This window comes from Caretta caretta, chromosome 11, assembly GCF_965140235.1.
Source record: "Caretta caretta isolate rCarCar2 chromosome 11, rCarCar1.hap1, whole genome shotgun sequence".
Lineage (NCBI taxonomy): Eukaryota > Metazoa > Chordata > Testudines > Cheloniidae > Caretta > Caretta caretta.
In genome coordinates, this window is record NC_134216.1 from 1,838,856 (window position 1) to 1,863,833 (window position 24,978).

Here is a 24,978-nt window from a genome sequence, read left to right on the forward strand (position 1 = left end):
ATTGGACTTTGTCTGGCTTCAGCTTCCAGCCGTTGGCTCTTATTCTGCCTTTCCCTGGCTACTGAGATTACAGGCCTTCTACTACCTAGCGTTTTCTCCCCTCGGCCTTCCTTTTGAGAAACGAGACAGACTGAGCTCTTTGGCAGGTGCCAGTGTGGCGGTGGCCCTGTCAGTCTGTATCCACAAAAAGAACAGGAGGACTTGGGGCACCTCAGAGACTCACACATTTATCTGAGCATATAAGTAGCTCACGAACGCTTATGCTCAAATAAATTTGTTAGTCTCTAAGGTGCCACAAATACTCCTGTTCTTTTTGAGCTCTTTGAGTCTCACTCTAGGGTGTTTTTCCAGCCCTTGAATAATTTTTGTGGCTCTTTTCTGCACCATCTCCAGTTTTTCAACGTCCTCTTTAAAATATGGACCCTCTTTGCCATGTCATTGCACTGGGAGCTCACGTTCAGCTGCTTTCCCACTCTGACCCCTAAACCCTTTTCAGCGTCCCTGCTTTCCAGTCCCCCATTCTGTAGGTGTGGCCTGAAGTCCTTGTTCCTGGATGTGTGACCTTGCAGTTGGCTGTAATGAAATGCAGTTTGTTTGAATGAGCTCAGCTCATCAAGTGATCCAGCTCGCTCTGTAGGACAGCCCTCCCTCATTACTACCATTCCGCCAACATTTGTGTCATCTGCAAATTTTATCAGCAGCAATTTTATATTTACATCCCGATCGTGGATGAAAATGTTGAATAGCATCAAGCCTAGAACTGCTCCCTGTTGGACCCCATAGAAATGCCCTATTCGACAAGGGTTCCCCCCGATGGCTATTTTTGGAGATCTGTGAGTTAGTCAGTTCTCAATACATTTAAAATGTGCTTTGTTGAACAAGACCAATTTTCCATAAGCCACGTTGACTGGCATTAATTAAGTTCCTATCCTTTATCAGTTGAACCCTGTAGAGTGGGCTACAAATGTCAGCTCCATGGCAAAATTCCCGCATGGGTGCCAGCGTCCTGCCACCTGAACCCCACTGGCGTTCTCCTTGGAGGGGGTCTGGGATTCTGCCCTGCGGATTGTTACATGGTACAGCCGGTGCAGAGGAGCCCCATCCTTCCACGGCTCCACTGGCTCCACACTCATTTCAGGAGCCAGCTCAGAACAGCCTTCCTGGTTTTTCAATCTTCCACACACTTGCCCACCCTGCAGTATCTCATGGACCTTGCTTCTCTACTTGCTTCCAGACTCCCTTTCCTAGTCTCACACTGGCTGGTTCTCTGCCGCTCCACACATTTGGTGCAAGAGTCTTCACCTCTGCAGTTCATGCCCTCTCTCTGGTATATTTACCCTCCCTTCATCACTCCTCCTCATCAACACTGTCTCACTTCAAATCCCTCTGAGCTCCAGCGTGTGATCGTCAGGATCTCCCACAGCTTCTGAGGTGTGAAGGCAGCTCAGAAGGTGCCAACAGGTGGTACATTTTGTCCTGCCTGTACAAAGGTGGGGACAGCAGCCCACGTGCCTTCATCTGTCAGTTCTTTTCTCCGCAACCATGAGTGAGGAGCTGCCACTTGTTCTCCCTGCCTTGCAGATCACTAAAACAGCTAAGAGCTGCTCCTGTTTTGCCTTTTTCCCTGAGGGTTTCCTTGGGATTGGAACTAATTTCTCTTTCTCAGTTAGAGCCAAAGTCACCTTGTGCTCTGCTGGGCACGGCTCAGACCTCTGTGAGCCTTCCTGTCTGTCTCTGAAGTTTCCTCGGAGAGCTTTGTGTTCACATTGTGTTTTATTTTCCGTTCCTTTCTTTCAGGGCTATCGTCAGCTGGAAATCCAGCCCGTTGAACAAGTTGTTCAAACAGTGGCTTAACTGTACCTTCCCCTGAAGCCCTTGGATGGGCTCCCTGTGTGATGCCGGCTTGGCACACTCCAGAGAGGGGCCGACAGCTTTCTGCCAGCCAGCCAGGAAGGGATTAGGCCTAGAGCTCCAGAGGACAGTGGGGCACATGGCCCTGACTTGCCCGGTAGAGACTCTAGTGGCTTAAGACCAGTGGCCACCACCCTGCCCCAGACCAAGGTGCAGAGGAGAGTGAGAATGGAACGATGCTGAAGGAGTCTTGGAGAGAGCTCAGTGCTGTAGGAGCGGCCGCAGCCACTACACAGAGAGCTGCGCTGGCCCCCGTGCTCAGGGAGTCCTGGACCAGTGGAGGGGCAGATGCAGCATCTGTGCACTGAAGGGAACACCACCCTCCCGTGCACTCACAGGCTACGGTGCACCCGTGTGTCAAGGGTGCTGATATGCTGCATCAGAAAGGAGCTGCCCGTCCCCCACACTTTCCCTCTCCTGCACTGATATATTGTGGGGAGAGAGAGAAGGGGAAAAGGGAGAGGTATTGAGGAAACCCTTCTGCATGCCCCCTCCCCCCCCCCGCCCATGGCACATGGAGGATGCTAGACAGGAGCTGAAGCATGATATAGAACCATAGAATCGTAGGACTGGAAGGGACCTTGAGAGGTCGTCTAGTCCAGTCCCCTGCACTCATGGCAGGACTAAGTATTATCTCTAGACCGTCCCTGACAGGGGTGTGTCTAACCTGCTCTTAACAATCTCCAGTGATGGAGATTCCACATCCTCCCTGGGCAATTTATTCCCATGCTTCACCACCCTGACAGGATGTTTTTCCTAATGTCCCGACCTAAACCTCCCTTGCTGCAATTGAAGCCCATTGCTGCTTGTCCTATGCACCACCATGTTGCGCAATGGACACTTGACAAATTACCGTATTTAGTGACAGACACTGTGGGGGGGTTATGTCAATCAGTCGTTCAACGTTTCTTTCAAAATTACCACAGACCTCAAAATTTTTACCATGGACACGTTGCTGACCCCTGTTCAGAGGTTAAGGAGAACAATTTTTGACCCTGCTCCTTGTAATAGCCTGTTATGTACTTGAAACTGTTCTCATGTCCCCTCTCAGTCTTCTCTTCTCCAGACTAAACAAACCCAATTTTTTCAATCTTCCCTCATAGGTCGTGTTTTTTAGACCGTTAATCATTTTTGTTGCTCTTCTCTGGACTTTCTCCAATTTTTCCCATCTATCCTGAATGTGGCACCCAGAACTGAACAAAATACTCCAGCTGAGGCCTAATCAGCATGGAGTAGAGCGGAACAATTACTTCTTGTGTATTGCTTACCACACTCCTGCTAATATGGCTCCTCCCCCTCAAGAGGAGCAGGAATGGTGCAGAAGATTGCTCTTTGCCTGCACTCATAGGAAAGAAGGGGAACAGAGACATGCCTGGGAATTCATTGAGGCTTGGAGCCATTTGGAGAATCCATCGTAGCCTCAAGGGAAACAGCTGCTTTAGTGTTTGTCCCAAGAGCTGGACCTGGGATATCTCAGATGGCATCAGTAAGCAGCTCTGGGGTGAGGGTCGTTGCCGTCTGTGTGTTTCCAGACTGGAGAGCAGACTGCCTGCAGGCCGGGGTCTGTATGATGATGTTGGGGATTGGTCCTGCTTTTGAGCAGGGGGTTGGACTAGATGACCTCCTGAGGTCCCTTCCAACCCTGTTATTCTATGATTCTATGTTAGGGGCATGTGGGCCAACCCAAGGCATGGATTTTCTTTGTCCATCTTTGAGCCCTAAGCACAGCTTGGTGCTGATCACTAGCAAGCCAGCCCAGAAAGGATCAAGATGATGGATCTGTTCCCACCTCTCTCTCCCTCCCCTGGCACTGCCTTTCTTCATAAGTGACCTTTTCCATCTGGAGTCTGGTCTCTTATGGGGCCTTCACTCCCTCCCCTCCCACTGGGGTGCAGGCTAATGGTCGAAAGTGACTTGTTCTGGCTTTGAGGTGACTCTAGGTTTGTGGGGGTGTTGAAGGAAACCACATTGATTTCCTGCAGGAAACTTTTTGCAGGAGCAAATTCCCAGCTCTGGGAACCTGCATGCCCCACTCTTCCAGAGAGGTGGTAGCTTTTGGCATGGGAAACCCTTTGCTTGGCCAGTCTCCATTATCCAAGGCACTGCAGCTCTGACTTCACTGTCAGAGCACAGCGGTGGAGTAGGAAAGTGGGCTGGACAGAATTTGCTGCCATCAGCGGCTTTGAAAGGAAGCCGACTGCAGGCTGTAGATGCTGAGAGAGTCTGAGCCATAGAGCCTGGTTCCCAGAGCGCAGATTAGAGCGGGGGCTTGATCACTTCCACTGAAGGGCAAGATCTTTGGGGGATCCCCACTGGCATGTGGAATCCACAGGATGGACCCCTAAATGCTTCAAGCTTTCAAAAGCTTATTAACTGGTCATTGCATATAGTTACCTGGAGCTGGCATTCTCTGAGCAACCCTGCTCCCTGCGTGGGTGTCCGTCTCTGGGCTCTGCATGCTTAGACAGACAGTGATCATCACGGGCAGACTTCCAGTGCCTACAGAGTCCATCAGTATTGGTCTCAGCCAGGATTGAAAGTATTGATCTCAGCAAGCCTGAGCCTTTTGATCTCTTTCTCTAAGTTCCATCCTGCTACTTTGATTGTCAGTTGTATGGAGACAACCGCCTGTAGGTAACATCCCCTGTGTCCAGGGGAACAGGTGTTTCACCTTGGGGATCAGAGTCCTGTGAAAGCAGGGCCCGCTGGATAAAGCCAGCAGGCCTGGCTCCCTGAGTCAAGCTCAGGAAATGGAATCTCCCACTCTCATCGGAGTGCCGGGTTTGGGGACTATCTCATGCCCAGGCACTCTTGCTTGTCTGTCTCGATTGTGAATTGTCTGGAGCAGGAACTGTCTTCCCTTGTATTTGTGCAGAGCCTGGCACAATGGAGCCCTGATCCTTGGGGCGCTAAGTATTTGTACGGTGCTCTGAGATGATAAATACTGATATCGTGCCTTGGGAATCCGTTAGTGCCTGTTCTCTTCTTGTGTCAGGCTCAGCTTCCTGATCAGGGTGAGGAGGTACTTTAGAGGCACCACCAGCCTCTTGTCTACTCGGCTCTTGTTTAACTACAGAACTACATCAGCATCTCCCGTGGGTTTCTGAGAACCCAGGAATTCTGTGGGTCATCGCAGCTCCTGTCTCCCCCTTGCTTTAGTAGCTCTCCCACCTGGGCTCTTAAAAAAGTTTCACAAAAAAATTGGGTAGAAACTCATAAATGTTCCTGTCCACGGAAATCTTTAGTAAAAGGCGAAAGATTTATACGATTGGAAGAGAAATTGGCTCCACCATTTCGCTGTGGAGTTCTGAGGCCTCCAAGCTTCTTGTGAACCCTGCCTACTCCCTGTCCAACAGCTGTATCTGGGGCTTCCTCGGCAGTCTCCACCTCAACGCTGCAGTCACGCTCTAGATCAAACAGCTCTGGGTTTCTCTGATGCACTCCAACGGGAAATTATAGCCTGCAGTTCCCTGCCCCATGTGGCTCGAGGTCTGACTTCTCAGGGGCTTCATAGAGTTGGTGAGGGGAGGACATCCAGCCTCTGAGGTTCCTTTCTGCTGCATTGCAGAGGGGACACTGTTGATAACTCCACTGGTTTGCCACTTCACATTTATGCTTGTTGGTTCCTGTGGCAGCTTCTAGGCTCCCCCGCGTTAGAGAGCTCCCTGGAATGGGTCACTGTCCGAGCGTGAGGGCCTGTGACTGAGAATTGGAGGAAGGGAATCACTTACAGCTCTTCCCTGATAAGGCTGGTACCATCTCCTGGTACAGGGGATAAAGCGCCAAAGCTCTGTCTCACAGCTGTCGGGCTGGGAGTGTGCACCTATGGGGCGGGGGTGGGGATTGGTGCAATTCAAACCTTCCGAGAGGAAGACTGTACAGGTCAGTAATATTTACCTTCCTTGCTTATGCCTCTTAGCTCCTATCTGCCTCTCCTGTTATTACTGATTTAGTTCTGTAACTGTGATAGCATGATGCTTTCTTCCTGGAGAGAATTACTGGTTCTTTTCCCTGGCCTGCACTGTAGTTGAATTTCATTGGCGTGACGGTGGAACGGGAGCAGCGGTACGTTCATTTTACCTCCACTAAGCATCTGTTCACCCCCATCGCCATCGGCAGCTCCAGCCCGCCCAAACAGGTGAGCGGCCATGACTCTTAGCTACCAGCAGGCAGAGCAAAATAGCTAGAATGCCGGCCTGTGCTGGGGAGGGAAGGAAGCAATGGCACTTGTTAGGCTGTGGAATAGCCTCTCAAGGGAAGTAGTGAGGCCCCATCACATGGTGGTTTGAGACTGGAACTAGCCCAAGCCCTGGAGATGGGCGTTAGGGCCTGTTCTGCACTGGGGAGGCGGGCGGGAGGTCACCATCTCTGAACTCTGGTTCCCATCTCCAAAGATCTGACTGGACTGATTGTCCCATAAGATGCTAGCAAATATTGTTGATTCCTGCAGCCTGCTGCCACTGGACCTGAGTAAAACTGCGTTCGGTGGGCAGTGTGTGGGAGGAGCTGTAGCAGAAAGAGTGTATGTAGATGTGGTGATAGATGTTGGCTTTGTATGGTCACCTACCAGACCCTTTGTTATAAATTCTGGCGTTATGGGGTCTCCTCCATCTGAACCTCTGTTCTATTAAATGCCCTGACTTATGAACTTCATTAATCCTCATCTCAGGCCTGAGGGCTGTTGCTAACTAGTTTAACTTCAGCGTGGTACAGTGAACTTCTGTTACCTGCAGATCTATGAGCTGTACAACGGGGGCTCCATGGCTGTGGCTTATGAGGTTCAGCTGGACTCTGTGATGAAAATCCAGGAGGAGAATTTCCAGCACCCCGTGTTTGTCTGTTTGAATCCCAGGGGGGAGATCCCTCCCGGCATGACAAGCCACATTGAGTGGGTCTTCTCACCACTGGAAGCCAGAACATACTCGGTAAGATGCTCCTCAGTATAAACGAGTGATCGTGTAAAGTGCTTTCCCTGGGGCGGCTGAAGAGGCCAAGATCCTGCAGCCCTCTCTGTTCACATCAGAAATTGGCTTGGTAGGATTTAAATCATTTGTCCTCGCGAAACATTGATTTCACCTGGCACGCTGACACTGTCAAAAAAAAATCTGTTGGTTACAGTGGGCAAGCACAGCCCCTGCTGGACTTAGCACCTGCAGGGGCCCGGTGTCACTCCTGGGTCTGATACTCCTCAGCTGCCCTCTGCAGCCCTGTTGCCATGACCCTGCTCACGCACTTGCTGCTGGGAGTGCAGGGCCATCCCCTGGCAGGAGCCATTCAACAATGGGTGGTGTGCCCCACAGCTGGGGTCTTGTCCTCCTCCTTGTGCCCCTGGCCAGGGGTCTCTGCTCTACCTCGCCAGAACCTTAGCTTTCTCTGCACCTTGTGCTTGCAGGGATCTAGTGTCACTGGCCCCGTGGCCAGACAGGGAGCCCCCTGTAATGCCACCATGAAACTGGGGGGCGAGGAATCAGGATGAGAACAGAGAGAGCCTAAATACTAGAGACTTTGGGTCTGCGTGGTTTAAAGGGGCCTTGGTGCAAAGGAGAATCAGGCTCTTGAAGTTGCAACACATCCATAACTGGCTATAGGATCAGACTGGGAAGTCTTTCAAAGGTAGTTACTCCAAAGAGGTATCTGTTGTACAGTGCTGTTACGTAACCCACATTCCCAGCAGGCAGCTAGTGTCCCTGCACTTAGTGGGTCTCGGGGGGACTTGGCTAGTCAGTGTCTCTAAGAATCCCACTGCACAGGTCACTTATTCCAAACGAGGAGGCTGTAGTCCAGCTTCATTAGCATAGACATTGCTTTGTAAGGGGGTCCCTCAAAATGCAGCCCTGAATTTATCCCGGTTGCCCTTTCTGTGGCAGGTGGATGTTCCCATCCACATCTTGGAGGGAGATTCGGCTCTGATCACCTTCCAGGGAATAGGCTACGATCCAAATATTATGGGACAGACTGCCCAGTTCGACCAAGTCTTGTCTCCTTCAGTGACTCCAGGTTCTTCAAAACTAACAGTGCCCGGGCAGGTAAGCACCAGGTGTGATGTTACCATAGCCACAGCATGGCAAGGGCAGTCATTCCAGAAGTGCATGAAAAGGTCTGAAATTGGTGGGTGGCCTCTTTTCTAGAGGCTCTGATTGCATGGGGAGCGCCTTGGCCTGATATTGGAAAAGCCAGATTCCTGCCCATGGTAGCTGTTGTCCCGAAAGACGATTTACTCGCAATTCCATCTCCACTGGAACCAGAATCAAGATGGTTGTTGGGGTGTTGTCATGTGACCATCACATTATTAAAGATTAAAGCTAGCTAACGGTCACCTTTAGTGAGTACGGCAGCTTTTCCATGGTCATTTATTCATTAAAAGAAAGCTATGCTCCTTTCGTTCCTGGGCCAGGCTCGCACACCCATGTGCTAACAGCAGTACACTAGGCATCACTTGATCCAGACACAGACAGCAGGGTTGCTAATTAAACAGGCAACTAACAACTTGTTCACAGTGAAAAGTGTCGTGAGACTTGGTTGCGGGCTGCCTGGCCCAGCTGAGAGCTGGCCTGCCAGAGCCCGGATCCAGTGGTGTAACACAAGTTGAGAGGATTCAATGTGATCACTTACGGTGGAGATGCTCTAAGCTGGCGGGAGAGAGCTCTCCGGTTGGCTTATTAATGCTGCTTCGGCAAGAGGCAACAGCTCTGTCAGCAGGAGAAGCTCTTTTGCTGAGAGAGCTCTGTCTACACCGGCATTTAGGTCACATTGCTCAGGGGGTGGATTATTTACATCACACAGGGGTGTGAAAGTTAGACTGATATAACCTGTAATGTAGACAAGGTCTTAGTAAGAGCGGAGCAGACTTCCTGTAAGGAAGATGACAGGTTTCAGAGTAGCCGCCGTGTTAGTCTGTATCCGTAAAAAGAAAAGGAGGACTTGTGGCACCTTAGAGACTAACAGATTTATTTGAGCATAAGCTTTCGTGAGCTACAGCTAACTTCATCGGATGCATACAGTGGAAAATATAGTGGGGAGATTTTATAGACACAGAGAACATGAAACAATGGGTGTTACCATACAGACTGTAACAAGAGTGACCAAGAAAGGTGAGATATTACTAGCAGGAGAGTGGGGGGCGGGGGAGGAACCTTTTGTAGTGATAATCAAGATGGAAAGGAATGCATCCGATGAAGTGAGCTGTAGCTCATGAAAGCTTATGCTCAAATAAATTGGTTAGTCTCTAAGGTGCCACAAGTCCTCCTTTTCTTTTTGCGAATACAGACTAACACGGCTGCTACTCTGAAACCAATCAAGATGGGCCATTTCCAGCACTTTACAAGAACAGTAGGAGGGGAAATAAACAAGGGGCAATAGTTTTACTTTGTGTAATGACACATCCGCTCACAGTCTCTATTCAAGCCTACGTTAATTGTATCCAGTTTGCAAATTAATTCCAATTCAGCAGTCTCTCATTGGAGTCTGTTTTTGAAGTTTTTTTGTTGAAGAATTGCCACTTTTAGGTCTGTAATCGAGTGACCAAAGAGATTGAAGTGTTCTCCGACTGGTTTTTGAATATTATAATTCTTGACATCTGATCTGTGTCCAGTTATTCTTTTACGTAGAGACTGTTTGGTTTGGCCAGTGTACATGGCAGAGGGGCATTGCTGGCACATGATGGCATATATCACATTGGTGGATGTGCAGGTGAACGAGCCTCTGATAGTGTGGCTGATGTGATTAGGCCCTGTGATGGTGTCCCCTGAATAGATATGTGGACACAGTTGTCAACGGGCTTTGTTGCAAGGATAGGTTCCTGGGTTAGTGGTTCTGTTGTGTGGTGTGTGGTTGCTGGAAGTATTTGCTTCAGGTTGGGGGGCTGTCTGTAAGCAAAGACTGGCCTGTCTCCCAAGATCTCTGAGAGTGATGGGTCGTCCTTCAGGATAGGTTGTAGATCCTTGATGATGCACTGGAGAGATTTTAGTTGGGGGCTGAAGGTGACGGCTAGTGGCATTCTGTTATTTTCTTTGTTGGGCCTGTCCTGTCGTAGGTAACTTCTGGGTACTCTTCTGGCTCTGTCAGTCTGTTTCTTCACTTCAGCAGGTGGGTATTGTAGTTGTAAGAATGCTTGATAGAGATCTTCAACAAAAAAACTTCAAAAACAGACTCCAACGAGAGACTGCTGAATTGGAATTAATTTGCAAACTGGATACAATTAACTTAGGCTTGAATAGAGACTGGGAGTGGATGTGTCATTACACAAAGTAAAACTATTGCCCCTTGTTTATTTCCCCTCCTACTGTTCTTGTAAAGTGCTGGAAATGGCCCACCTTGATTATCACTACAAAAGGTTCCATCCCCCCCCCACCCTCCGCACTTCCGCGGGTAATAGCTCACCTTTCCTGATCACTCTCGTTACAGTGTGTGTGGTAACACCCATTGTTTCATGTTCTCTGTGTATATAAAATCTCCCCACTGTATTTTCCACTGAATGCATCCGATGAAGTGAGCTGTAGCTCATGAAAGCTTATGCTCTAATAAAGTTGTTAGTCTCTAAGGTGCCACAAGTCCTCCTTTTCTTTTTTTTTTTTTTTGTAAGGAAGATCGCACTCTTGTGGAAAGCCAACAGGACAATTTACAACGTGCTCTAGAATGCCATGCATATCAGTGTCCCTAGGGGGTTCTGAAATTTGTAATCCGAAGCTTGTTAAACTTCTCTAACTCTTCAGTGTAATTAATTAGTGTTTGCAGCACCTTGCACCAGGCTGAGTTACGGAGTACTTACCTGGAACTCGCAGTCCGGTCAGTGGGGATTTTGTCCAAGTCAGGACCCCAGGGTTTGCCCGCTATTACTAGTGGGGGGTCTTCAGAACTTGCCAAAAGAGCAGCTGCTCTGATTGGAGACTCTGGCTTAGCTGCAGCTCTTGTGCTCCAGGGATGTCTCTTGCCTAACCCAGCTGCAGCATGACATCCTCCGTGTCGTTACACTGCACGGCCTGGAACCTCCTGCTGCTGGAAAGGGTTGCCACCTTGCCGAAAAGAGACAGCTTTTGTAACCTGGGCAGGGCAGTGCCCTGGTTTGCGAACCCCACCTTGGAGGACAGGAATGGCCCTAGAACCAGGCAGTAATTGTCTTGTTGGAACAGTATGTCCAGCATTATATAAATGACTAGTGTATCTGGTGCTAGCCAAACGTGACCCATCGATTGCTGGACATCAGACAGATACAGGGTAGAGCTGTGCTCGTCTCTCTGGAACATGCACCCATCTTCTCTGGCTGAAGTTCCTGCCTGGTTTCTCTTTTCCAGACAGCCTTCTTATCCCAGCACAGGATTTGCCTTGGAAACATCCCAGTCTACAGCAAGTCCAGCCGGCTCGTCTTTCTCAACAATGCCTCTGAGAGCGAGGCAGTCATCTTTGCCTGGCACGTCGGCACTTCTAGCGCCAGTGAGGTAAGTTCTGCTTTCAGCTCTGCCACGCTGGGCCGTGAAAGGGCCCTGCTCTCTGATTGCATCAGAACAAGGGGAGAGCAGGCAGTCTGATGGAGGTGGCATGTACATTAGCACATGGGGGAAGAAGGGTACTTAGAAACCTGAAGGAGCTGACTGGGGATTTGGGCAAAGCAGCAGAGCTCAGAGGAAGATAGGGAATGGGAGGTCTGGAGACTGGACTTGAGTGGATTCTAGCTGCGCAGAATCAGCAGTAGTGCATCACGCCTCCTGTTCGGCAGCCTGGGTCCCCATAACCCTTCCACACCAGTGAAACCTGTGGTAGCTCCGGGATCCCTCCCAGGTCTAGTGATTTCATGTGGAGGGCAGCCTGGGAAAATTCCCGAGGCCTGTGTTACCCAGCCAGTGAGGAGAGACATACCGGACAGAGGTCACTGTAATGAGTCCACACTGTGTCTTAGACACTACAGATTGTACCAGAGATGGGGGTCGTGCAGCCCGGGGACGGTACCCACTGCATCATCACGCTGCAAGCATCTGGGAACCCATGCTTCTACAACGTGGATCTGGTGTGTGAGGTGAGACGTGGGGGTACCTGCCTCTTTCATCGGCTCAGTGATGCTGTCATGTCTCCCTCTAGGGCTGCCCCCAGCAACTAACAGCCTACTGCTGACAACAGAGTTCTTCTTTAGCTCATGGGCTGGAGGCATTTGGGGTTGGTGTTTAGCACTAGGCATTTGGGGTTCGATCCCCACTCCTGATGGAGGTGTGGCTGTGGCTCGTCACACTAAGGTTAACTGTGAGAAATGCTTGTGTAATGAGTAATGTACTGAGCTGGGGCAGTCACTGAATTGGGGCACTTGCTTCTTGTACTGCTAGGAGCAGAATGTGTGATACACCCATGCTGCTAATACTCTCTTGAGTTCTCTTGATATGAGATCGGTCAACCTCTCTGCAGGACTCAGGGCATATCCTCCAAGGTCCTGGAAGGCACGGCAAGGGAAAAGGACCGCGGGTTTGAATGCTGGTTCTCATGACTATTGACGATCATGTATTATGAGCCAGAGAGCATGAACCATACACTGTCCATGGCCTTATGCTGTTGCAGGAAGAATGTGGCATGGGCAGCTCTCTACGCCTTTCTGCTGGCCTTGTTCCTTCTAATCTCGGGTTAGTTTCCTAGGTTGTCATGCAACAGCCACTGGCTAAGTACGAGAAGGTGCTCCAGGAATGGGAGGCTGAGAAGGAACGGCAAACTGTGGAATTCACCATCACCGAGCAGGACCTGGGGGCCGAGAGCAATCTAAAGCAGCATGCCAGAGTAAGGAACAGTTCCTGGGAATTCTCAGCTCCCCAAGGGCACAAGATGCTTCTTTGTGTGTAATTTGTTTTTCCAGCTTCTCAGCTGCAGAGGAGCATCTGGGTTTCAGTGAGGAGCCTTCTCTAAAAATAAACCCCTCTGGGCCGATGACAGGCAAGGGGGTCATGTGACTTTCCCAAGCTTCCTGTGGTCAGTTGCTCCATGGCTACTAAAACCCAAGATGATCTTGGCTCCTTGTCTTTTGTTTTACCCACAAGAATACCTCAGTCCCTTCTGCTGCATGTGTAACACTTGAGAAGGGCTGGCATGTGTGGTAGCTTTGTAAGGAAATCAAAATGATCCTCATCCAGCAAACTCTGAATTTACTAAAGATCATCTGACATTTGGAAGGGAATATCTGATCAGAGCCTGGTGAAGAGCAGAACTGGAGGCTCTGGAAACTGACTAACTGGGAAGTGAGATTGCTCTGTTGCGGTTGGGAGCGGGTAAAACAGAACCTGGTTCTCATTTCCTTTCCTCTGTTTAGAGCTCATCAGACTCCTCTGCAGAAGAAAAACTCACTAAGTCGCCCGCTGTGACCAGACAGTGCAAGGTAAGATGGCTCCATTCCCGGAAGTAGACCGAGCCCAGCAGTGAGATCCTGGGGAATGTGGGGCAAGGAGGTTGGCTTGACAGGGTGCACAGAGCCAGTAAAACGCTTGCTTGAAAGGCTAGACTGCCACGCTGGGAGGAGATGTTCGTACATAGAAGAATTAGGCTGTTTGGCTGTGACTGTTGGCTGCTAGCTTTACAGAAGAGGTGGGTTAAATTAGAAGCAAACGTACATTGATGGCTGGAGATAAGATGCTGCTGAGTGAAAGTTTTGGCACCGTGGACAGAGGGTTCTGCCTGTCATGCGGTTCATCGGCAGTGTCTTGGGGTGGCTCTGTGGGGGGCTGTACTAAAGGGCTGTGAGATGAAGGGTGTGACCTTAGAGAGGGTCTCAGGACCCAGGGAGTTCCAAGAGCAGGGACTGTAGGACAGACTGAGACTGAAGATGGCTCTGTGCATCTAGCATGGTGAGTCTCTCGACCTGCCAGAGCCAGCCTGGGGAGTTTCCTGGGCTGAGGGTGGGGCTGGGGAGCTGGGGGCATTCACCATACATCAGACTGGAATGGAAGGGCGGTTGGCTGGGGAAGGGAGATGACTGAGAAGGGATGAGCAGTTTAGGTGGAAGCTGCAGGCTGATTGGAACCTGCTGGCAATGACCCACCTTCCCTGTGTGAAATGTGTAGGGAGATCTCTGCCTACTTGGGCGTCCTTGACAGAAATGTTACTAATTCTCCCTTGTCAGTGGAGAAGCCAGGGCATGACCATAGAGACTGAATTGCCCTTTCACCTGTGGATCTGACTTCACTGCAGAGTTAACACAAACTCTTCCCTGGGTGTTGCCCCAACCCTTTCCCATCTGTACACAAAACCCTCTCACTTGAGACTGATGGTGCTGGGAACTGAGTCTAGCTGGCATGACTGAGAGTATAGGCTTTCACGTGGGCTGCTAGCAGTCCACTCTGGAGTGAAGATGCAGGCTAAATCACTCGAGTGCCGACAGTCTTCCAGTGCCTTCCCACAATTCCACCTCTATCCAGCTGGACAGACAAGTTGTCCCCCAGTTCACTGGGAAAGAATCAGAGGGACTCAGCTTAATGCAGCACAGAGAACTCTGGGGTCTGCCTCCAGAGGTCCAGGCGACACACATGGGGGTGCGCAGTGACTTGGGCAGGGCTTTGCAGTGCGGCTGCTCACCCCTGGGCTGGACTAACCCAACCCAGGCACTCAGACCTGGGCGCCAATCACCCAGGCTAATAATGCCATGAAAGGAGCTGAGGCCCTGGGTCTTAGGCAGTGTAAAGAGGAAGTTGGCCCTGCTGCTCACCTGTTGCAAGGCTGGGTAGAGGGGTCAGTCTCCATTTCATTCCTTTTGGCCTCCGTGTTTTGACGCTTCCTCCTTCTCTGGTCACTGTGTGGATGGTGATGTGAGATCAGGTATCCACACCCAGTTCTGGTCATTTCCTGCACCAGGGCTCAGTGCTGAAGGAGAAGTTAGTGCCAGCAGTAGGCTCAGTAAAAGGCTAATTTTTCTTCTTCCCCAACAGACTCTGCCCCCCATTAAAAACCTCCCTGCGCCCAGTCCACCTGTCAGCCACAGTCAGAGGAGGCACCTGATGGACAAAGAAGCCAGTAGACTGTGGGCCAAACCAGAGCCTCCCAAGTCCCATCTGCTACACCTCGGAGTGACAGCCAGGTCCCATTCCATGGACGACTTCCTGAGTAACTTCTGCTCCGAGCTCCCCAAATACTTCCTTTGCCGGTAAGAAAAGACAGGCCTCTTGTTTGGAATTACATCTCCACCTGACCCAGAGCTCTTCCTGCTGCGACGCATGCCCGTGTATGTCGACTCAACCCTTGGACTAGAAACATGGCAGCTGTTTCACAGTGCACAGCAATTGCATCGGGACAAGGATGTTTCTCCGTGAGCTGCAGGAGGAATTTAGGGTGGCTGAATCCAGAAACCTGAGTTGAGATCTGGCTTGACACCTGGCTCTTGGGAAGTGAACCCGGGGATCTGTAATGCCACTGTGTCCCTTTACCTCAGCGGTTCTCAAACTGGGGGTTGTGACCCCTCAGGGGATCGTGAGGTTATTACATGGGGGTTGCAAGCTGTCATCCTCCACCTCAAACCCTGCTTCTCTCCAGCATTTATAATGGTGTTAAATATTTAAAAATCTGTGTTTTTAATTTATATGGCGGGGTCGCACTCAGAGGCTTGCTGTGTAAAAGGGTCACTAGGACAAAAGTTTGAGAACCACCAAGTGGCACCTTGTCTTCCCCTCTGCTGCCTCCAGCCCTAGCTCAGAAACCACCAGCTGATTCCCTGCCTCGCCCAGGAAAAACTATCGTCTGATCTGTGCTTGCAGGGCTCTGATGCTGGAGGGCCTCAAGGTGCTCTGCTCATTGTCAGCAGCATTAAATCCCTCAACGCCGAGTGCCCCGGGTTGGAGCTGAGCAAGGGCTGAGCTCACAGCTCTCTGCCATCGACGTACATGCATTGTGACCCCCGCATGCACTGACGCTTGCCTGGGGAGTTGGGAACAGACCGGGAAGGCTCCTGGCAGACACTTGGGGCCTGGGTCCCCTCTCACTGGTCCTGATGTGAATCAGGAGCTGTTCCTCTGGAGGGGCAATTCGGGCCCTTTGGGGGATGGTGATTGAGGGCTTCAATCATAGCTCTCCCAAGTGAGCTGCCAGCACATGTCCGCTCTCCTGCTGGCAGCCTCCCTGCTCACACCTTCCCTGAGTCTTCTGTTGGCCCAGGTAATGCATGTCGGCTGGTGCACAAGGCTGCTGCTTGGAATCGTAGGCAGGGAGCACAGGTCCCTCAGCCAGGTGCTGAGATCCAGGTTTCAGACTGGCTGCAATTTATTGGCATCCGTAAATCCCTGTGGAACTAGCTGATCTGGTCATTGCATGTGTCAACGGAGGTGGTTGCTGCTTGTCTCAGCAGTGCCTGCGTGTGGCACAGGGGGGCGCTCTTTCAGTCCATTCTCTCACCCAGAGGTGCCTCTCTGCTCCACACTGACACTTCTGTGCCCTCCCTTGTTCCCCTTTGCTTCCAGCTGTTTGCCAGCACTGCAAGCCCTCTAGTCTACAGCGTTATCCCTCCGATGGATGCTGCAGGGTCCCATGTCTTTCCAAAGCCCTGTTGTTATGTATCCTCAGAGCTGTGGTAAAAACGATTCTCTCTGCACCAAAACTTACTCGGTGCAAGGTTGGGTGAGCCAGGTGCCCTGCTCCAGCCCCTAGTGGTGTGCTTGATGCTACCAACTCTAATTACCTGATCATGTTCTGGTTTCCCTCAGGCCCCCTCCCAAGTTCCAGGCACTGTACTTTGTCTCTGAGGCCCCCTCTGCTTTTTCTTATTTTGAAGGCATCTCAAGGAGATGGTGGGAGACAAGGCTGTGGGCAGGCGGAAGGACGAGGGAGGCGTCAGGACAGACCCTGTTCTTCTGGCGCTGGCTGGCTCTTCCGAACAGGAGATGCAGGTGGTGACTGACCTGCTGGCTGCTGTGATCAGGTACAGGCTCCCCTTTCCTTTCGGAGTCAGTGTCTCCCCGCTGTAATGGGGGCCGGGCCGGGCCGGGCCGGGGACTGCTGCAGATGGGCCCGATTCTCCGCTCCGTTCTACTGGCCTTCCACTGGCGGGAACGTTGTGTCAGACCAGTGGCGTGGAATGGGAAATTGGGCCTGCGAAAGACAGAAGCGCAGGAGCCCTACCCTGGGGGTTGTGCATCGCCAGCCATGCTAAGCCAGGAGCGCGAGGGCTGACCAGAGGGTGTGCGCGCCCTCGCATGCCCACCAGCTGCTGGGGAGGAGCTGTAATAAATGTCAGTGCCGCTTCTCCTCCTGTGTGGCTCCCAGCTGCTTGCTGGATTCTGGAACTGTCGTTTGTCCTGGCTTCAGAGGCGCTGCCAATCCCCCGGCTGTGGCCTTTGCACCCCACCCACCTGCGGAGTGCGAGATCCTGCTGGAGGATGCTACATTACGACTAACTGGCTGTACAGGCTCTGGGCATAGGCACTCAGGGATCGATGCCATCTTCCCCAGGGCTAGCAGGGGGCCAAGTTGGCCACTGACTCAAGTGTGAGCAGCTGGCTTACATTGATCCCTAGGGGTCACTACACTGGCAAGGACATCGGCCTCACGGGCATGCGTCTACTTATGTCAGAGGGGACCATGGCCTGTTGTTTCTGATCCCTTTGTTCCTTTCCCTCCCATCGCAGAGGCCTGCTGGAGGACATCCAGTTCCACCAGGCGGTGAGCAGGAGCCTGGATGAGCCCCTGCCTTATTTCCAGCAGGTCAGGGCTGCAGGATCAGCAAAGCACCAGGACAGGAAGCAGAGCCTGGGCGGCTCCTCCAGAGCGTCTCCTTCCCCAGCCCCTTGTGCGAAGGACAAGCCGGGAGAGGAGGAGGAGGGGGAGAGACAGGAAGAATGTGAGATGAGCCTGGTCACCTCTCCCAGGGCGGCTGGGGAGGAGCCTCCGGATAGCTTGCGTGACATCCTTCAGCAGGAACAGCTACGGGAGGAGAAGGAGACAATCACCAGGTGAGGAGGAGCCCCGGCTGGTGTGATGCAGGGAGCATGGCCATGGGGAGCCCACTGCGTGGCATTGGTGTCACCTTCGACACGAATCTGTCTCCCCCTCTCACATTGTACCTCCAGTGGGCTAGCCATGCACTGCGTGTGGCCACCCACTGAGTTCTCCTGCGCAGCCTGCTAGCCACCCTCCTCTTGTGTCCAGCGGTGCAGCCTGTGCAGGCGACAGGCCCCAGCATGCAGTGCTCCTGACCCGACGCAGCACTGCAGATGAGAGCAGCTGTGGACACAGCGAATCGTGCAGACGAGGCAGGGTTTTCAGACGAGGCGGTTTGGAGGCTCCTGCCCATCAGCCCCCGATTCAGGCACAGTCTGTGCCGAGAGAGTGGCTGGGCTACTCCAGGGGAGGGCATGGGATCAGGTGCTGCATTTCTCCACTCTCCGTGTGGCTGGCCGTGGCACCTTGGCACCCGCCTTGTGCGCTAGGAGCACCTGCTGGAGCCCGGTGTGTGCCGGGGGAATCTCAGCTGCCCTCTCTGCGGCATTAAACATCCCCCGCCCGCACCTCTGGGCTTTCTAGGCTGCCAGCATTCGGGAACCTGCTGGAGCTGGTGCTGGAGAACACGCTCCAGAACATAATGGTGGAGGCCAGCCGTGGCGAGGTGGTTCTGACGGCTCGTCCCAGGGTGATCGCCCTACCCCCCTCCTCCGCCCAAAGGTAAGGGGAGGGAATGCCTCCTGTGTCCGGCTGTAGTACACCTCCACTCCTGGCAACAGGGCTTGACTCTGTCGTCCCATCTGCCAGCAGCTCATGCGCCGGGTGTGAAATGGGCAGGTTCCTCCCAGAGAGTGCGACCATCACCCCGCTGCAGGATCCAGAGGGGGGCAGCAGGAATGGCCAGGGCACTGGAGAATCCAGGCCAAGGGTGTAGGCTCCATGGGGGGAGTCTCCCCTTGTGTCGTTTAATTCCTTTCCAGCGGGGGAGGGGGAGGATGGGTGGACACCCGTCGTTTGGAGCCCTACAGTGCACCCCTGTTTAATAGGGGGTAGCTGAGCGAACATCCAAACCTTCCTCACGCTGGGTCGCATTTTAAAATTGGGAGCACGGTGGGGGAGGAACGTGGGTCCAACCCCAGCCTCCTCCTGGGCACACGCTCCACGTCCGTGCGGAATTGCTGGCGCCAGGTGCGGGCAGTCATGCCGCGTCTCAGCACCTGTGGATGTGCCGGAGGAGGGGGTGCTGGGTGAGGCCAGGGGGCTGGCTGTGTGTGAGGACGAAATCCCACCCTTCATACGCGTGTCTGTGCGAGTCTGGATTTCCACAACAAGTCCTGAGCTGGGCTGGGTCAGCGGGCGAACGATCCTCAGTAGGTGTCTATATCCCAGAGTGTAATGGAGCAGCAGCCAAGCTCCGACACTCACGCTTGGCAGCCCCACACCAGGGCTTCACTGCAGCTGAGAACCCGCACACCTCTCCTGAGCTCTGACCCACTGAGAGAAACCTGTGGGGGGTTGGGGGCACTTCCCTAAATGGCAGAGCTCTCGCCCACTGCTTGTGGGTTGGGCCAGAGAGGCCAAGGGAGGCAGGGCCAAGTAGTTTTATCTAGCAGGGCCGGGCACTGAGAAGCCATTTGCATGCGGGAAGGGGCAGCTGTGGGTGCTGAGGAAGGGGAGCATGGGCAGGACAGCAGCATTCAGGGCTAGGCCAGAGGCACAGTGTTTGGGATGGGGTGGGAGAGGCTCGGTGGTTGACCTGCCCATCTCCCGGCATTACGGGGGCGGCTCCTCCTGCTGGATCCCCCAGGGCTGTGTGGTGGAGGAGGAGGGTGACGTGCAGGAGGCCCTGAGGAAAGGCCGCTGGCCGGATGCTGCCAGATCCAAAGGGAATCTCTTATCTTTCAGAGGCATCAGCCCAGCCACGCCTGGCCACCCTGCATTGCTGTCGCGCACGTCAGGGCCTGGGCCCAGCCTCCACACCGAAGGGAAGGAAACTGAGGGTCACCCTCAGATGGTCCTGTCTGCCTAGATGGCCTGCGTGGCTCAGAACCGCTGCCCATGCTAGCTGAGTTCAGCGCTCAGTCTGGTCTCTGAGGAATGGCAGCGGCCACAGCCCCTACTGGAATCCCCCACAGCAGCCGGCTCCTGGGGACCAGGCTTTCTCCACTGCTGGCCAGGTCAGAGAGGAGCCAGCCCTAAGACCCGAGGTGGGTGGCTGTGCCCAGGGGAGTTCAGCCACCTGGCACTGAGTGTGGAGGGCATCTTGCCTTGCAGCGAGCTGGGCATTTGGAGCGGGACTCTGTCGGTGAAGTGTCCCCCGCATGCCCCAGGTCGTCCCTGTGGGTGGGACGTGGGTTTTGAACATGCCTACTTTGAAACTGAGCCTGCCGCTGACGACTCCCTCCCTGCGCGCTGTTCCGGTTCTCAATCTCTCTGCAGCGGCGGCAGGAACCCGGGCCCTTCTGCTGCCACAATGCCCCACGTCAGTGAAACTGGGGCAGCTCCGCTCAGGAACGGCCCGCCCGCCGTGCAGCGACCTGGCTGGCTGCAGCACTGACTCCCTCGGGTGCTACCCCCAAATAAAATGCGCTGTATGGCTGTGCCCTTCTCTGGGAGAGTGTGAGGTGGCTAACGTGTCTGGACTGAGCTCCTGCAGCCGCTGGGCGCCCCCCTCGCCGCTCAGAGTCCTGTTATGGCGCATGGGCCCCGCAGAGCCATTCATGCTGCTCCCCCGGGGGTGGGGGGAATAGGGACCCCTGCGGACTGTGCATGGCCTGTCTGTGCCCCCCCTCAGCACCCCGTGGTCTGGCAGGCAAGGCCAAGACCCGAGTGTTAGAGGAGAGAGATTCACCCAAAACAGGCAGGGTTAGCAATGGCCAATAGGTGGCACCAGCACCATGAGTAAAAGTACCAGATGGTTCAGCCAGACGCCTGGCCAAGGCCCCGACGTCTGGCCAAGGCCCCCCTGCTCCCAGGCTTTGTGGGTCTGGGGAGTGGCTGGGCAGGGGAGTCACTCTGCGGAGTACGGCTGAGCCAGAGTGGGCCCCACCCCTCCGGCCAGCTCCTGCGTGGGGTAACACGAGGGTGCAAGACACAGCTCTGGCCGCCCACCTCTACCCCTTTTTCCAGCCATCTTTTGGGCACGTGCCTGGCCATGAGCCAGGCTAGTTGTGCTGTGCCTGGCACACAGGCAGTGCGGGCTGGCACCATGGCCCTGGTGCAGCAGCCTGGGCAGTGCATTGTGCCTGGCACACAGGCAGTGCGGGCTGGCACCATGGCCCTGGTGCAGCAGCCTGGGCAGTGCATTGTGCCTGGCACACAGGCAGTGCGGGCTGGCACCATGGCCCTGGTGCAGCAGCCTGGGCAGTGCATTGTGCCTGGCACACAGGCAGTGCGGGCTGGCACCATGGCCCTGGTGCAGCAGCCTGGGCAGTGCATCGTGCCTGGTGCCCGGACAGCGCTGCACTGCATGTTCCTCTGTAGTTGGGTCCTGTGGTACTGACCTGATACCCCTGGTGCCTGGGGAGTGAGGGAGGGGTGAAGTGCCCCAGGTGCCCGGAGCAGTGCTGGCAGTGGGTGCAGGAGGCACCACCCGCTTGCTGTACCCAGGGACATGACACAGCTGAACCCAGCACTCAGCTACGAGCAGCAGTTGCATGTTTGTAAATGTCCCCAAGCCGCAGGGCTGGGCTGTTCCTGTTGTCAGAGAGACAGCGAGGGCCCATCTGGCTGCTCCAGAGCTCAGCCAGGTGCCTGGGGGCTCCAGATGGAGTCTGGATCCTTCTCCTGAGCAGCCTGCTCCCCTCCTCTGAGCTGGGGCTGCAGTTCTCCCCAGCGGGGCCTTCTGCTCACCCGAGCTGAGAGCACAGCGTGAGGTGTCCCCACCGCCCAGCCCAGCCCAGCCCATTGTGATCCACAGCTCATTGCACCAGGGCGCTGGCTGCTTTCTCTGCCTGGGCGGAACCTGTGCTCCGGGGTCACCCTGTCCCAGGCCAGTGGAATGCTTGGCACAGCTTGGGTTGGGATCCTGGCACATCATGCAAGCTCACCCTGGCTGGGGAGGGGAAGAGCTGGTGCTGGTAATTCAATAGGGGGCACTCTCCCGTCCGTGCTGACCCAGCATGGTTCTAGTGTAGGGGCGCTGTACTGCAGGGAGCAGGGTGGGTGAATCGTTAGGGGGTGCTGTCCCCCTCCCCTCTGAGTCGGTGCTGACCTCAGTGTCCCAGCTCGGGGTATGGGGCACTGTGCCGCTGGAGGGAACACTCTTTTAATGAGGTGGGAAATGGACCTGCGGACTCCTGGATCACACCACGAAGGGGGGTGAACCCAGTGCCCAAGTGGAATCCTGACACAGAGGACTCCCTCCTGCCATTTCAGCTGGCTGCAGGCTCCTCCTGTAATAACCTTCAGGGCTGCCCTGCTGCAGTCCTGGGCCAAAGGAATCCTGGGGGCTGTCCAGCAAAGGCATCAAACCGCTCCTCAGTGGCAAGTGATCCCGGGCCCAGCAAGTTGAAAGCACAGGCCTCTACCGCTTGAGCTAAAGGGGCAAGTTCATTAGCTGGCAGCTGCAGTAGACTGTTACCCTCTTAATTACTTGGGGCAGTTCTCTGGCCTGTGCTAAACACGGGATCAAATGAGATGATCACAATGGTCCCTTCTGGCTTTGGAATCTACGGCTCTTAAGCCAACTGACCCCTAGAAGGGGAAAGGCCCAGACAATCCTCATGCAGCATGGATCCCATTCATTAGATTGCTTTGAACTCCGGGGGAGGCCAGCTCCCTGGTGGCGAGAGCTCTTCCTCACCCCTCCAGCTCAGCGAGGATGGGGCTGAATCAGCAAAGGGAGGGTTCCTGGGTGTCAGTCGTGGGTGGGATCCCTGTTTCCTGCGGGTATTTCTAACCTTGGTGACAGCACGTGGCTAGTAGAATGGCTGAAAAGCAAGACTTTTCTTTTGTCAGAGAAGCCAGAGACCGGTGCCGAGAGCCGCAGAAGTACTTAGACAGTAGGCTACCTCTGGACAGACAGACCCATGCCATGCGGTTCACAGGGATTCTTTTGGCTAATTTCTTCCCAGGCGCATCCTGATTCTGTCTGTCCCTTGGAAGAAAGCTCTGTAGAGGTGGCGTGGCAGGAGAGTCTTTGCTCTGCCCTGTACGGTGCTCTTAAAATATAGTGATTGGGGCAAATTCAATAGGGAGAAACGGCACAAAGATGCACAAACTCCTGTCCCACCTGCAGCACGATCCCAGACTTCCAGGGGATCCCCCCACCCGGGGCTCAGCAAGGATCTCAGACAGACAATCACCTCAAAGGGGTATTTCTCCACAGTCCTCTACCCTTGATCACAACATTCAGCCCTAGATCTGTAAAACCAGCCCGGGATCTGCTCCCCTCTTCCATCTCTGTCCTTGGATCTACCTTTTTTGGGCCAAGATGCACTTGTGCGCCCCATGGGTGGGATCCCACCGGATCGAGATGGGGAACAGAACCAGGGGTGACCTGGAAAGCTCAGAGAGGCAGGATGATCTAGTCATCTGAGCATGGGAACAAGCACTCCTGCCTTCTAGTCTGATGCGCTCTGTTGTCTGGGCTGAGTCATTCTGGGTCTCAGCTCCCCTCCCTCATGGGGTGGCAGGATGACCGAGTTAATGTTTGGAAAGTGCTAAGCATTATTATATGTTTAAGGGCATAATATTGAAAAGCAAACAGACCGCGTGTGTAGCCTAGATGCAGTGTGATGCCTGGGGAACAGCTTTCCTGTTGTTAACAGCTCACATCCTGTCCTGGGGGGGGGGTTATTGGTGACAGATCCGACCCTTCTCAAGAAAGAGGCGATTGATGTTTATTGTCCGTTCTCTGGCACCAGGCTGTGATGAACCGAGACTCCCCCAGCTGTGGTGCCCTGTTGGCCTTTTCTCACACATTGGTCCATGGCTGTTAGGTACAACGAATCTTATTCTCTCCCTCTGGGCCGTTTTAATCTCGGGGGTTGCTGGCTTCAGCAGAGTTATGCTGCTCTCCAGGGAGCTGGCTCTCCAGGGAGCATCTCTTCAGAGGGATTGAGAGACGATGCTAACAAGTCGGAAATACGGCTTGCGCCACCCGCCATCATGGATTCTGCCTCGGCCGTTCTGGAGAAAAGTGGCTGAACGTTTTGCTTCGGTGCCAGTTTTCATCTCCCTCCACCTGCAAAGCCAGGTTGCCATCGGTACCATAGCCAGGCATGACAGGAGAAGGTGCAGTTACAAAACTTCTACCAACGGTCTAAAGAGCTTGGAGAATGTCTCCAGCTAGCTGCTAAACCTTATGGCACCACCACAGGGTGTGGGGGCCAGGACTCCTGGGTTTTACACCCAGCTTTTCTACCCGTTTGCCATGTGATCTTGGGCAAGTGGCTTCATCTTGTTTATCCCATTTGTACAATGGGCAACACGGAAACTTGCTCGTTCATAGAGGAGAGACTGAATTCACCGAGGCTTGGGAAGTGGGGCCATGAGATGGAAGATGCTGTAGACATGCCAAGCGCCCATTTCAAGATGGGCCAGGGTGCCGTTGTTTTGTGACCTGTCATCACGAGAAGCTCCAGGGACAGAGGGAAACACTGTGAGAAGCCGCAGGGATGGAGGGACAGCTGGAAACCTGCTTGCCCAGCTCTGCTGGGAGAAAGCTTGGGAACGTAGCCTTGCTGTTTGCTGAGAAATCACACGTTAACCCTGCCCTTGGGCCAGGCCTGAATGCTGGCTGCCCAGCACTCGGGGCAGTGTCATTTCCAGCCCTAGGAGGTGCTGCAGACTCAGGCCCTGCTTTTGCCTGGGGCATGTTTGGAGGGAAAGAAGGGAGCACTTTTGTGGTCTGTTTCCTGTGGGTTGGGGTGTTGGATGTTTCCCAGGAGGGCAATTGATAGATCTCCTAGGGCTGAGGACTGACGTCTCTGAGTAGGAGCAGGGAGCTCTCACCAGCAGCGCAGCTAATGAGATGCTCTCCGCCCGGTGCTAGATAGCAGAGAGATCCGTCGCCATGGATTTCATACGATATGCACACCCAGCCTTTTCTTCTCGGCCCGCTGCTCTGCTGCCGGGGCCCCGCTTCTGGGGAGAGCCCGAGGGGGGAGAACAGAAGGGATCCTGACTCCTTAAAACATTTAACACCAGGCGAGTCATGCCATTGTCTGGGAGACAATG

General features: G+C 53.8%; 1 protein-coding gene and 1 non-coding gene across 5 annotated transcripts in view; one reads left to right on the plus strand and one right to left on the minus strand.

Moving 5' to 3' along the window:
- Positions 1-20,411, plus strand: part of CFAP65 (cilia and flagella associated protein 65) — a 51,225-nt gene extending 30,814 nt beyond the window's left edge. For all 4 annotated transcript variants that reach the window (XM_048868653.2, XM_075117688.1, XM_075117689.1 and 1 more), the window contains 12 exons: positions 5,939-6,049; positions 6,645-6,836; positions 7,779-7,937; positions 11,202-11,345; positions 11,804-11,920; positions 12,526-12,663; positions 13,190-13,255; positions 14,799-15,013; positions 16,631-16,777; positions 17,484-17,807; positions 18,379-18,516; positions 19,702-20,411. In XM_048868653.2, the coding sequence (XP_048724610.2) occupies positions 5,939-6,049; positions 6,645-6,836; positions 7,779-7,937; positions 11,202-11,345; positions 11,804-11,920; positions 12,526-12,663; positions 13,190-13,255; positions 14,799-15,013; positions 16,631-16,777; positions 17,484-17,807; positions 18,379-18,516; positions 19,702-19,825 (1,875 nt within the window). In that variant the 3' untranslated portion in view covers positions 19,826-20,411. The remainder of the gene's footprint in view (positions 1-5,938; positions 6,050-6,644; positions 6,837-7,778; positions 7,938-11,201; positions 11,346-11,803; positions 11,921-12,525; positions 12,664-13,189; positions 13,256-14,798; positions 15,014-16,630; positions 16,778-17,483; positions 17,808-18,378; positions 18,517-19,701) is intronic.
- LOC125645241 (U5 spliceosomal RNA) lies at positions 5,085-5,199 on the minus strand. The gene has a single exon (XR_007359255.1). It is a non-coding gene; the product is annotated as a U5 spliceosomal RNA (small nuclear RNA).
- Positions 20,412-24,978: the final 4,567 nt, after the last annotated feature.